Raw genomic sequence first — 13,114 nt, forward strand, 5'->3', positions numbered from 1 at the left:
TGATGGATGCACTGAGAACACAGCATCACTTAGGGACCTAGATACTCTTCACAGAGGCACAACCTGAGCCAAATCATGAGAAACATCAGAAAAATCCAAACTGTGGGACATTCTACAAAACACTGACTTGTGTTCTACAAAATGTCAGTGTCATGAAAGATGAAGATAGGCCAAGGGACTGTTCCAGACTGAAGGAGACTAAAGACATAGCGACTAGGTACAAATACTTGACCTAGGTTGGGGAAATAGCCCCCGGGACATTACTGGGACAACTGGGAAAATTCGAATGTCAACTCTATATTAGATAGCAGTATGCATCAATGTTAAATTTGCTGAATGTGATCACTGTATTGTGTAAGATAATGGCCCTGCTCAGAGGAAACACACATCAAAGTATTCAGGGGCAAAGGGGCCTGACTTGTGCAACTTACGCTCAAGGGGTTCAACATCGACATCAAGTGTGCAATGCGTACGTGTAAAAGGTAAATACAGGCAAATACAGGAAAATGCTAACAACTGGGGAATCTGGGTGAAGGGTGTACAATGTTCACTATGCTTTTCCTGCCCCTATTCTGTGGATTCGGAAAAAATAAATTAAGAAATGAATACAAATACCCTGGGGGAAAATAAAAAAGGCAGCAAGTCATTTTTTAAGTGAGCAGATAACAGTTTTGCAGTTTCTCAGAAAATTTAACATAGAATTACCATATGACCCAGCAATTGTGCTCCTAGGTGTGTGCCCAAGAGAAATGAACATATGTGTCCACACAATAATTTGTACATGAACACTCATAGTGTTGTGGCATTATTCATAACAGCCAAAGTGTCCATCCACAAATAGATAAACAAATTGTGGTATATTCACACAACAGAATAATACTCAGCCATAAAAATCATGTTTGCTCTCACTCACACAAAGCTGGCAACCAGAAAGTGATGCAGAAAGATGTGTGTGACCTAACATTCACCCTTTCCAGAAGTAACTGCACTTTAATTAGAACCATATAGAAACGTGATGCTCAAATTTTTTTTTTTTGGTTTTTTAAAAATTCTTATCACAAAAGAAATTCACATTCACTATACGTAAAAACTTTGAAAAAGACAGATGGGCAAAAAGAATCCCCCGGAGAGAGGCACTGCCATGGTTTTGCTGGACTTCATGAAACCTGAGGAGGCAACACTTATTGCTAAGGAACGACTCATCAATGATGGGACTTTGAGCATCTTTAGAAACTTTCTTAGTGACCCTCAAATTGAAATAAATGTGAGGCTTCCTATTAAGCCAGTGGGTCCTAAACCCAAGTGTACCTTTCCCTGAGATAGAAGCAAATTTCCTGCACTTAAAATGTGTATCCAGAGAATGAGATGATGAGAAAATCATAGAGGAGCAGACAGAATGATCAGAATGAAGACCCATGGCTCCCTTCCTTACAAACATTGAGAGAATTACTGCAGGAGAATTACTAAGTCACAAGGAAGAGCGAGACAGATTTTGCAGACCAGTTCTCCGCCCCCAGAACAGGTGGACAGAAGGAAGAAAAAGAAATGATGCTTCTGACACAATTTAGCATCTGGCCCAGAAGCTGAGAGAAATGGGCCTGGGTCCTTTCTTCTCCTCTCATCACTTCTGGAATGGACACTGGCCCCAGAGCCACACACTTACCCATCCAGACTTCCCCAAACTGCCCAGCGCCGAGCCTTTTCATCAACTTAATGGACTCCCGGGGGATCTCCCAGGCATCTTTATCCCACGGCTTTTGTGGTTTGGGACTAATGCATGCCCTCTCCAGTCTTCTGCACAGGCCATCTGACTGCTCTGATTGGGAAGGGAAAACAAAGGTTATGAAATGCAACACTTTGTGTTTTACTAGTATCTATAAAGAAGAATCTGGAACATCAGTCCTACAATGTCCAACCTGCCATATGTCTATGAATCTAAAATGTTTATGCAGGTATCCTATGCATTATCATGACTTCTAAAATTCTCCAAAGCAAAGACAATTTGAAATATACTTGATTTTATTCCTTGGCACTGCTGATGTGAAAACAAAACAAACAAAGGCTGACAGGTCGTCACACTTAATAAAATGTGATTTCAGACTACCGAGCCCACATAAACTCCACAAGTAATTTTAAAACCCTAAATGTCAAACAGCATGAACTAACTAGGAAGAACTGAGCTCATTATTCACAAAGATCAAATCCTACTTTGCACATATATTTAATTATAGTTTAGTTTAAAATCAATTATAGGGCTGGCCCAGTGGCGCACTGGAGAGTGCGCCGCTTGGGAGTGCGGCGGCGCTCCCGCTGAGGGTTTGGATCCCATGTGGAGACCGGTTCCGCTCACTGGCTGAGCGCGGTGCAGGCGCGACACCGAGGGTTGCGATCCTGTTGCCGGTCCCCGGTACCGGTCAGTAAAAAAGACAAAAAGGGGGAAAAAAAAAATCAATTATAGAATATGACCCGCCAACTTTATACAGAAGAAACATGATGCATGAAAAGCTTTAATATAAAAATACTTTATGTTATTACATATTAAAATATTACATTAATTTTTTTGTAATATAAAAAGTGTTTGACCCTTCATACTTATACAATAAGCATATTGCATCTTGTGCACCTTTCAGTTTTTACTTACTTTGGTAATGCTTAATCATGTCGCTGATAGAGGGAAAAGTGATTCGTGGAGAGATGTAATAACCCCCATTGTCCAGACTTCTGATTTTGTAGTGCTTAATAATATCACCATGCACAGGGTCATAATCTCTGACAGACAGAGAGAAGCTTCCTGGGGCGGGAAGAAGGGTAAGTAAAAGTTACGTTTACATTTTACAAATGCGATTTGCATTATACAACACTATGGTACAGATTTTTCCCTAAAAATACTCAAAATATAAATTAAGAATGTATATAACGCATAATTTTAAAAGTCCTGTACAAATTCTACTTCACAAACGAAGCTAGCATTTTGTTTGCTGTGCAGCTTGGCAGCATGACACTTTCTTTCTTCGTGATAGCTTATTATTATTATTTAGCTGAATTAAAAAGTTACTTTGATCTCCTCTTAAAATTTAGGGATTTACACTGAATAACAACACAAGAGGCTCAGCAAACATAAAACATGGAAAGAACTGGACATAATAATGCCTGCTTTCTGTTACTTATAGTAGCAAAACTAATTGTTTGAGTGTTATCAAGGTTTAAAACTTTCACTACCAGACATACAATATCCTTTTTTTTTTTTGAGTAATTCTAGAATAATTTCTAAAAATCATTTCCTAAATAGTGTTTTATAAGCAGCCTTAAACCACTTCCTACCTTTTAAAGTCTCACTTTCTCTGATAAGAAAAGCTCCAGCACTATTCCCCGGTGCCAGCAGTTGCCTTTCTGCGTCTTTCCTTGTTATATCCTTGAAGAACCACCTGAGAAGACATTTAACATTTCATGCATATTATGTCCTAGGGTAGAAATCAGATGAAGACTATCCATAAGAAATCCAATGCAGTAAGCAAAACCATCGGAGATGACAACATGTAAGGACTCACTCTTCCGTTTCTAAGGTGTTGACTTTGGCCACGTAGTTGCTGGGGATGAAACCTTCTCTCCTTGTTGAAAGGGACTTAGCTTTCCACCATTCTCCATGCCTGGAATAGAAACACACATCAAAAACTGTTTATATCCAGGACTTGAGAGCTATGATAGCAGTTGTCTTAAGGTGTTTGTTTTGGGGGGTGATGGAGGGTGGGGAACCTCCTCGGAACCCCAGAATCCAGTGGGAGAATTCACTCCTCTTGATGGAATAAGAATATGTTTAGATACTGAAGCAAAGAAAAGCAGACTTACAGCTTAAGTGTGGGCACTGTGCTCAGCGCTGCTCCAACAAGAGTTGGTATAAATTGTTCCCATTTTTGCAAAAATGTTTGTAATTTTCCCCAGGATAGCTAAGAAATGCTTCAAGATCCTTTCAAAAATGGGAGTCAAGGGAATAATGGGCTATAGTTTATGTGTTATAAATGCCTTTGTTAAAACATTTAGTTTCTACAGAGATAGAAGCCATGAAAAAAAGAAAAAGAGAACCATAAAGCAATTCCAAGCAGGTAAGGCTATCAGCAAGACCCAGCCCTCAACAAGAGAGAGGTCATGGAGCCAGTGGGGGAGGCTGGGCCAGTACTGTGAGGAGCAGGTGAGCCAGTGAACGGGAGGAACGGCAAGCCTCAGCTGTGCTCCTCATCACATGCTCACGTGCACTTGGCATCCTTGTCTGGAAGACAAGAAGGACAACTACAGCTAACACTACGTTACTGCCTACCCTGTGCCTGTGCTACATTTATATACAGTCATCCCCGCTTCTTCACAGGGGATACGTTCCAAGACCCCCAGTGGATGCTTGAAACCATGGATATGACTGAACCCTATATATTTACAAACTATGTTTTTTTCTATATATAAATACCTATGATAAAGTTTAATTTATAAATTAGGCACAGTAAGAAATTAATAGCAATAACTGACAATAAAATAGAACAATTACAATACGCCAGCATCACCACTCATGCATTTTGGGGACATTATTAAGTAAAAGAAGGGTGACTTAAACATAGCACTGTGGTACCATGACAGTTGATCTGATAACTCAGCCAGCTACTAAGTAACTAAGGGACAGGTAGCACGTACAGCATGGATCTGCTGAACAAAGGGATGAGTCACATCCAGAGCAGGATACAGCAGGCTGGTGCAAGATTACATCACACCACCACTCAAAATGGAACGCAATTGAAAACTTACAATTTTTTTTTCTGGAATTTTCCATTTAACATTTTTGGACCTCGGTTGACTGTGGGTAACTGAAACCATGGAAAGCAAAACCTTGGATAAGGAAGGACGACTGTATTATAATATATATACACATGTAATGCTATCGACCCCTAATATAGCTACTGTCATTCCCATTTTATAAGTGAAGAAACCAAGATCCAGAGTTTAAGTGACTAGTCAAGGTCACACAGCTATCAAGTGGTAGGGCTGGGATGAGGCTCAAGTTCCTGCTCACCCTGTAAGTAGCACTGCTCTTGACCACATAACACCTTTTACTTCATAAGGGAGTCTCCTTCCTCTAACCCTATTTGGCAGGTCAGTGTGACACAGCATGCAAGATTGGTAGAGAAACTAAGCTAGAATTAAAATATTTGGAGCTCCTTATTCTTGGTTCTGTCCTGCACCCTGTGATCTGACAAGGCCACATGTCTGCAGGTCAGGGTGGAGGGTCGAGGAGACAAGGCCACCCAAGCGTCTTCGGAGGCGTGCAGCTGCTGAGCAGGGGCTTTTCCAACAGACCGCTGCTTTAGCACAGTACCCTTAGAAATCAAGCCAAGTTGGGCCCAAAACCCAGCCTGAATCTGAGTAATATAGCTAAATAAAAATGGCATTTTAAATAACATGCAGATGCCACCCAAACCCAAACTTCTTAAAAATGGCACAGCTGGGAAAACAAAGAAACTGGGATCTGTCTTCCAAGGGAAACCTCCTGAAGAGCACTCACAGCGGGAAGCAGCAGGAAATTCCTTTGGCCCTGCTCCTCCCTCTGCCGAAGCCCTATAGACAGCTCAGAGGCTGGGAGGCCCGTGCCTGCCTGGAGAAGGGGGTCCGGCTACTGCTGTGGTACTAGAGGCAAAACAAGGGAACAGTCTGCAAGACTCAGTGGCCTGAGGAAAGAAGCAATCACTATGCGTGCTTGGGAGCACTTACTCCTCTAGGATTTTCATCTTCTCTCCTTTCTTGAAAGACAGGTCATCTGTGTGGATGGCATCATAGGGGTACAAGGCTACCACAATGTCTCCTTGCTCCTCCGGATCTAAAAATGAAAAGCCCAAGTGAACACCAGAAGGAATCCACCAGCAGAAACGTTTTAACAAATCCTTGTTAGGCACAAAGGATGAAATGAAGCTGAAGAGAAGGGCGACTGGAATCAAGACATGTGTTTCCTGCCTAGTGGGGCACAGGAAGGTAACATGCTGTACTCACTGTGGACAGTATTTGTTATCACAAACCATTCCAACCCTACATTTAAGAAATGATACAGCCATGTTCATAGCAGCATTATTCACAGTAGCCAAAATGTGGAAATAATCCAAATGGCCACTGAATGGGTGAATGGATAAACAACATGTAGTATGTCCATACGATGGAATATTGTCCAGCCTTACAAAGGAATGAAGTTCTGACACATGCCACAACTTGGATGAACCTTGGGGACATTATGCTAAATAAAATAAGCCAGACACAAAAGGACAAACATTGTATGATTCCACTTAGATGAGGTACCTAGAGTACTCAGATTCGTAGAGGCAGGAAGTAGAAGAGTGGTTGCCATGGGCTGGGAGGAGGAGAAAATGGGAAATAAGTCCTCAATGGGTACAAAGTTTCAATCTGGCAAGATAAAAAAGTCTGGAATTGGATGATGGTGATGGTCACACAACAATGTGAATGCACTAAATGCCGCTGAACTGTCCATTTAAAAATGGCTAAGATGGTAATTTTTATGTTATGTATATTTTCCCACAATAAAAATAAATACATAAAAATATCTAGGACAACTAGTCTATAGAAGCTCTAGCAATAAAGAAAAAAATTAATTATGTTGCTATGAAAACATACCTTTACTTTGAAATCTCTGTCCTGGTAAAAGCTGAGATTCTGGAACCTACGAGAGAATATTTGTTAGGAAAAAAAATATGTATGTTTAGCTTTTCTTACATTCATGTTGTATGTTATTTTTCTAGTAGTAGCAAATGATGTTTGGATTTGCTAATTCACTAAGCTGGAAAGAAGAGAAGTACAAGAGAGGAAGTTACGTGCAGCTCTGTCACGAACCACATGGCTCAGTGAGAGGACTCTTCCTTCTTGGGGCGTCATGACTCTGGAGGTAGGAAGTGAACGAGGCCCTGGCAGTGGCTGCTGGATGCTCACTCACCATAATGCTCCCTCATATGTGGGAACAGAACCCTAACATTATTTGGGGTGGCAATTTGCCCAGCTCAATGACTATGCTTCCAAACTTTCCAGCCTCCTATGCAGCCGGGGGAGAGAGCTTTTCTATAGGCAAAGGAGTTTTGTGAGGCTTTGGCGAAGCCTCTCCTCTTGCCTTGCCTCCTTCTTCCCGCTTAGAAACAAAGGCAGGCCATGGAAACCAAATACCAGGGACAACACAGTGAAAGACAGAAGTGACTATGGAATTGCCACCCCAGCCCAGGACTGTCCATCCTCATTTTCCCAGACTGGTTTAAAAACACGTGGTCAGGGCTCTGTCCCCACCAGCTAAGAGCAAGCCCTGAGCAAGCCCTAAGCGATCCAGACTTTCATGGGCTGCCCTGACTCCATCTGCTATGGGGACAAATGGCATCCACTGTTACTTCAGTTGGGAGGTGACTTATCGGGAGGATCTGGGGGCAAAAAAGGCAACCTCATCTACCTTTTAAATCAATTCCTTTTTCTCACAGTGCCATGGTGAGGTTGTGCAAGGTCTCTGGGCCTCTTCTAAGGAAGGTACTGTCAGAGGACGGTTCTGAAAACCCTGGGATGTTTCTGTTTCTCTTTGATTGAAGCGATTTCATGGAATGGGACGAAAATGGTTTGTACTGAAATTTAAATTTCTGATGAGAGTCAGTCCATGAAATCTCCAATTTAGTGAGGGCAGAAAAATTACTACATTGTGGTATCAGAAAATCCATGGGTCCACGGTATCCTTTAATATGTATTTCAAGAAGTTTTAAACTGATTTTTTTAGTCATTTAGATTTTCATAATTAGGAAGTATGATCTATTTTATGTGATTTAGAGGAAATAATTAGAAGATGAGAAACTAATTAAATCATTCTGAAAGCAGCAAGCTGATTTTTCAAATATCAAAGAGTCCTTAATATCAAAGCAGTCAACGTGATTTTTGCATGCACATATTACACGTTGGTGTTTAAATTATGCAGCCATGCTTTGATCCTGCTGTGGGAATTCTCCCTGAGACTATCTACTTACTGGCCTTTGCTGTTTATTGGACGTTGGATCTCTCACATAAATAGTTCGGTCAGTATTACGTACTGGTTGAGTCTTCAAATCTATTCCATCGTCATTCAGATTGTCTTTCCTTTTTGATTTTATACATCCCATATTTCCTGTTGGAATACAGAAGCAATGACATTGTTTTACCATTCCAGAACTGGCTTCAAGCCACCAAAATCCCTCCATTAAAAAGAGTAAAAAAGAATATACTTTTATTTTCTATCATATAGAGATTAACAAACTCAAATGTGAACATTGTTCACAAATGTGTTTGCTGTTCATTCATTCATTTATTCATCTAAAAAATATTTATCGAGGATTAATTTTACATCAGTCAGACAGAATTCCTGCTCTAAATATGCTCATATCTTGTGGTGAAGATTCATGAATTAAAATTATGGTACGATGTGGCAAGTTGATGATGGAGGATGCAAAGGACCTACAAAAGGACATCAAACTCAGGCCAGAGGAAAAAGAGGTAGTCAGGGAAAGCATCCGGAAAGAAATGCTCTGTGAGTCGAAATGGGAGGGATGCCAGCCAGGTGGCAAAGTCAGCAAAGGGATTCCAGGAAGTAGGAACTTCACACGCAAGCACAGTGACCTCTAGATAACACAGCCTCTTAGAGAACTAGACCAGTCTGACCCCTTCAGGGAACTAGTTCTACAACACTAAACCCTTTAGTCCATGAGCAGGAAGGGAAGGCCAGGAATCAGGCACAGAGAGGGAGGTACATGTTACATTCACTGCTGAGGAGTTGGATTTCTACCCTGAGGACAAGGGGCACATCCAATCTGCAGTGTGCAAGATGAAGTAAGGGGGGGCTTGAGGCTTCAAAGGCAGGTGGGATTAAGAGCTAGAACATACAGAACCTGTCTTCGACCAAACGTGGCTTGGGGCCTAGAAAGATGCTGGTGGCCTTCACCAAGACTGGAAATAAGGGAGAGAGAAGATGCTTTTAAGAACATCTACATGATCAAATCCAGTAAGCTTCCCAGCAAGGTATTTGAGCCTAGAAACCAGGAGAGGTGGCAGAGCCAAAGACAAAATGATGGCATCTGCAAGCACTGGCTGTGGATGGGACTGCAGAGGAAGAGCCACCATGACATGAAGGGAAGCCCCTTGCTTGACCAGTGCAGCGCGACACACCATACATCTTAACACTAAACCCTTCAATACTAGCACGGGCAGAGCACTACACGAAGCACTCTGGGGACTAAAAAGATGATTTTGAAAGTTTGAATCAGGTATGACTCTTGCCTTACATTATATCCTCAGGGTCAAATCTATACATTAAAAACAAAACGAAGCCTGTCATGAGCTCCATCAGAAGGTGCCATAGAGTGGTGGTTCCCACAAAATAGACAGATTCCCGGGACACAGTCCAGGAAATTCTCTTGGGCTCCAGTGGGGGCACGATGCTCCCCATGTGATCTACGTAATTCTGAAGCCCTGCCAAATTTGGGAACCGCTGCCTAGCACTTCAGAGGAGGGAGAGTTTGGGAAATGGGGTGGGGTGGGGTGCGAATTAGACAACACCTGATGGGGGAGGAATTGTTGTAAGAAACCTCCAGAGCCCTTCTCTGAACTCTGTCCTCCCCCGCCCGGGTGCCTTGCGCCACCTCTGCACGCTGTCCAGCAGGCTTCCAGTCGGTCTGGGGACTTCAGCTTGTTTATCATTTCGTTAGTTGAAGTATGAAGCCTCTAAAGGACAGCCACGCCTCTTTCTGACACTAGCGAGCTGTAGTTCCCAAAATAAAGGGGAAGCAAGTACTTCTTTGATTCAAAACAGTACTTTTTTCCTCATGTACTATAGTTTCTGAAATGGAGATTTGTTTTAAAGTTGGTCTGTAAATAAGCGAGATGGGTTTGAGAGCTGATCTGTAAATAGGCGTGAGTTTCTTTTTCTGCCAGTCCCACCTCCTCTTCCCCGCCCCCCCAAAGCCTTTAAAATGGTGCTGTATAAATGAGGAAATACGGTAATAGGAAAGACCTGGCAGCACAGACCCCCGAGCACACAGCGAGCTCCAGTGGGGCCCTCAGTGGGTCCGCCCCGCCCCACTGCACACCCCGGCCCTTCGCAGCGCCCGCTCCCGTCCGGCACAGACACGAGCCCCGAAGGGGACACTGGGACCACCCACCTCCACCGGCACGCGCCTGCTGGGCTGCCGACCGCTCCCTGCGCGCCGGCACCTCTCCCCTGCCCTGGATGCTCGCTGCAGCTCCCCCTCCCTCCAGCTGTCTCTCCCTCCTGCTCTGTCTTTAACACTCTAGCTCTCTTCTCTTTTCCAGATCCTACACAAATGTTACCTCCCCAAACAGGTGTTCACTAACCGTCCTATTGAAAAGACCCCCTCTGGCCACCCCTCCACCACTTACACTCTTTTTGTGTTATTCCCACCCACGTCCCATTACACATTAGTTTATTTATGGTCGGCCCCGCAGCTAGAACCGAAGCTGATTGGAGCAGCCTCGCCTGTGATTTGCTCCCTGCAGTACTCGCAGCACCTAAAACAGCGCCTGCTCAGAACAGGGGCTCACAGAGTATTCCATGAATGAATGAATGAATGAATGAATGAATGAATGAATGAATGAATGGCGTAGCTACGGCTGCCGTGCTGGGGGTCTCCTGCATGGTCACCAGGACCCCTCCCGCTAAAGGTGAGCCAGGAAAAGGAAAGGAGGTGAAACCCACCTGAGTCTGTTGTTTTAAAAGAGACAGCGAGAGATGCAGAGGCCTCTACAACATATATAGGAAATATATCATTTATTTTATATATTACTTTTTATTATTATTTCCTAACGTATAGGAAATACAGGAGACAGAGGACGACAGTGTCAGGCAAATCCACAATGTGCTGTATTATAAAGACGACTGGACACTTCAGCTAGAGGGGGAGGGGAGAAGAACAATAACGAAGGGACTAAAGAGAACACGTGTGGCCCTTGATTGAATCCTGGGTGGTGAGGAAAGCAGGACACACACAGCTCGGATAATTGAGGAAATCTGAATTGGTGAGCATGATATTGGGGGAACTGTTAGCTTTTGCAAGGGTTATAATGGTATTGTCATGCAGGAGAACGTCCACATCTTAGGAGATGCACACTGAGGTGCGTACGAGTCAACACTTCAGCCATAATGAGAAGGGGAGAGAGAAGAAAGGGGCAGATGTACTAAAATATTTAACAATCAGTGAATCTAGGAAAAGGATATATTTTCATTTTTTTCAGTAGGTTTGAAATTTTCAAAATAAAAAGTTGGAGGGGCGAAAATAAGAGGTTACTACTAACAACTTTATGAGAAAGTCACTTCATAGAAACTCGGTGGTAGGGCTGCAGGAGAGCGCACGCATGCGCAGGTGAATGCAGGCACTGCGATTACAAGAGCACGTGCCAGGCGTTACTTACAGGGCAGGGGAGTGGTGCGGGATGCACCCGAAGAGCCGGAGACGAGGAAAGTTTTCTAACCGGGAAATGCCACGTACAGATCTCTATTTCTGAGACAGAGCTCTGTAGGAAGTGTGGAAGGGTGAGCCAGCTAGCACGGGAAATCTGTCCCCCGGCCTCGGAAGGAGTCCAGAGGAAAAGATGATGGCGATTGTCCCCGAGAGCGGTGGCAGTACGAAGAGGAAGGATGAGAACAAAAAGCAGGTGGATGTGGGGTGGGCTTAACCGAAGAACACGATATCAATAATTGCCATTCATTTACGTTTATATTTTCCCTTCTCGCCATCGCCATAGATAAATGAACACCAATGTACATACTGTAGATGAAAAAAAAGAAAACAGCGCTCCGCGTGGAAAATTAACATGATCTCATCTCTCACGCAGGGCAGGGCTCTGCTCACTGCCCACTGGACACAGAGCTCGTGTTTGAGGCCTGTCGTTCACACATGCTCCAGCAAGAAACCCCAGCGAGCTCGTCCTGTGACATGGGGATGAATACCTCAAATTCAGACCAGGTCTTCCAATTCCTTATGCTGTGCAAAGGTACCAGAAAAGTAGAAAATGCAATATACTCTTGACGAAAACTTAGAGAGTCGTTACATGTTTCGGAGCTACACTTTACAATGATTTACATCGTAGGTTTGTTTTTTTAATTAAACGTTTAAAATGTGTTGAGTATCTCATTCAATCCTTGAAGAAACCCTATGACCAAGACATTATTATGCTCCGCTTTATAGAGAGGTAAACTGAGGTTCAGAGAGGTTAAAGGACTGGCCCAATGACACGGCTTAGGGAGGGGTGGAGCTGGGACTTACCCACACACCACTGTAGCCTAAAGTCTAGGTCTTAAGCTAGGTCGACAGCCTGTGCTCTCAGCACATTACCATACGATGACTATTTTGAAACTTGTTTTACCTATTTACTAACAATGCTAAACAAAGGGATTATTTTTTTAGTCTGCCTCTTTCTCAAAAGGATTTGAAATGCTTTACCACAAAAGAGTCAATAATGAGGTTAATAAAATGAAAACAAAAATCCAGAGCCCAGGAAAAGAGAAGAAGGTAAATGTGGTAACACCATGGGTAACAACATCTGCTGTAAACGAGCTGCACATGTGTCCTGAGTCTGCTGGCAGGAAGGGCCACAGGACTGCTTCAGTCACCGGGAGAGAGGAAAAGGCCAGGCTCCCCATGGGAAAGTGTGTTTCCCAACAGGAATTCCTAGTTTTCTTACGATGGACTTCGTGTAAACTGCTGTTGATAGTTGGCAATGCCTTCAATACCACTTTTTGACAACAAATGAAGTCCCATTTTATAGGCAGACACTTTTGGTTTAAAAAAAAAAAAAAGTTTGGCCAGTTAGTTCACTTGGGAGAATACAGTGCTGTTAACACCAAGGTCAAGGGTTTGGCTCCCCTTTCCAGCCAACCACCAAAAGTAATACTAATAACTGAGGTTTTGACATGCAAATACTACTTTGGGATGTTCACTGCAAAAGTTCAATCACATGATCTGGAGAGAGACAAATGGCTGGACAACCCTTTGCTCACAAAAGAACACCCACCAGCATGTCCAGAAAATGGGGAGCTGTTGACTTTTCTTTCCAAAAAGTCTTT

At 43.2% G+C, this 13,114-nt stretch overlaps 1 protein-coding gene across 1 annotated transcript in view; it reads right to left on the reverse strand.

Moving 5' to 3' along the window:
* Positions 1 to 8,162, reverse strand: part of LOC103597005 (tyrosine-protein kinase Lyn-like) — a 32,261-nt gene extending 24,099 nt beyond the window's left edge. The window contains exons 1-7 of the mRNA XM_008580805.1: positions 8,031 to 8,162; positions 6,658 to 6,703; positions 5,749 to 5,854; positions 3,549 to 3,647; positions 3,322 to 3,425; positions 2,642 to 2,791; positions 1,664 to 1,816 (exon numbers count right to left, since the gene is read on the reverse strand). Of these exons, the coding sequence (XP_008579027.1) occupies positions 1,664 to 1,816; positions 2,642 to 2,791; positions 3,322 to 3,425; positions 3,549 to 3,647; positions 5,749 to 5,854; positions 6,658 to 6,703; positions 8,031 to 8,162 (790 nt within the window). The remainder of the gene's footprint in view (positions 1 to 1,663; positions 1,817 to 2,641; positions 2,792 to 3,321; positions 3,426 to 3,548; positions 3,648 to 5,748; positions 5,855 to 6,657; positions 6,704 to 8,030) is intronic.
* Positions 8,163 to 13,114: the final 4,952 nt, after the last annotated feature.

This window comes from Galeopterus variegatus, unplaced genomic scaffold (genome assembly GCF_000696425.1).
Source record: "Galeopterus variegatus unplaced genomic scaffold, G_variegatus-3.0.2 Scaffold2163, whole genome shotgun sequence".
NCBI classification, from domain to species: domain Eukaryota; kingdom Metazoa; phylum Chordata; class Mammalia; order Dermoptera; family Cynocephalidae; genus Galeopterus; species Galeopterus variegatus.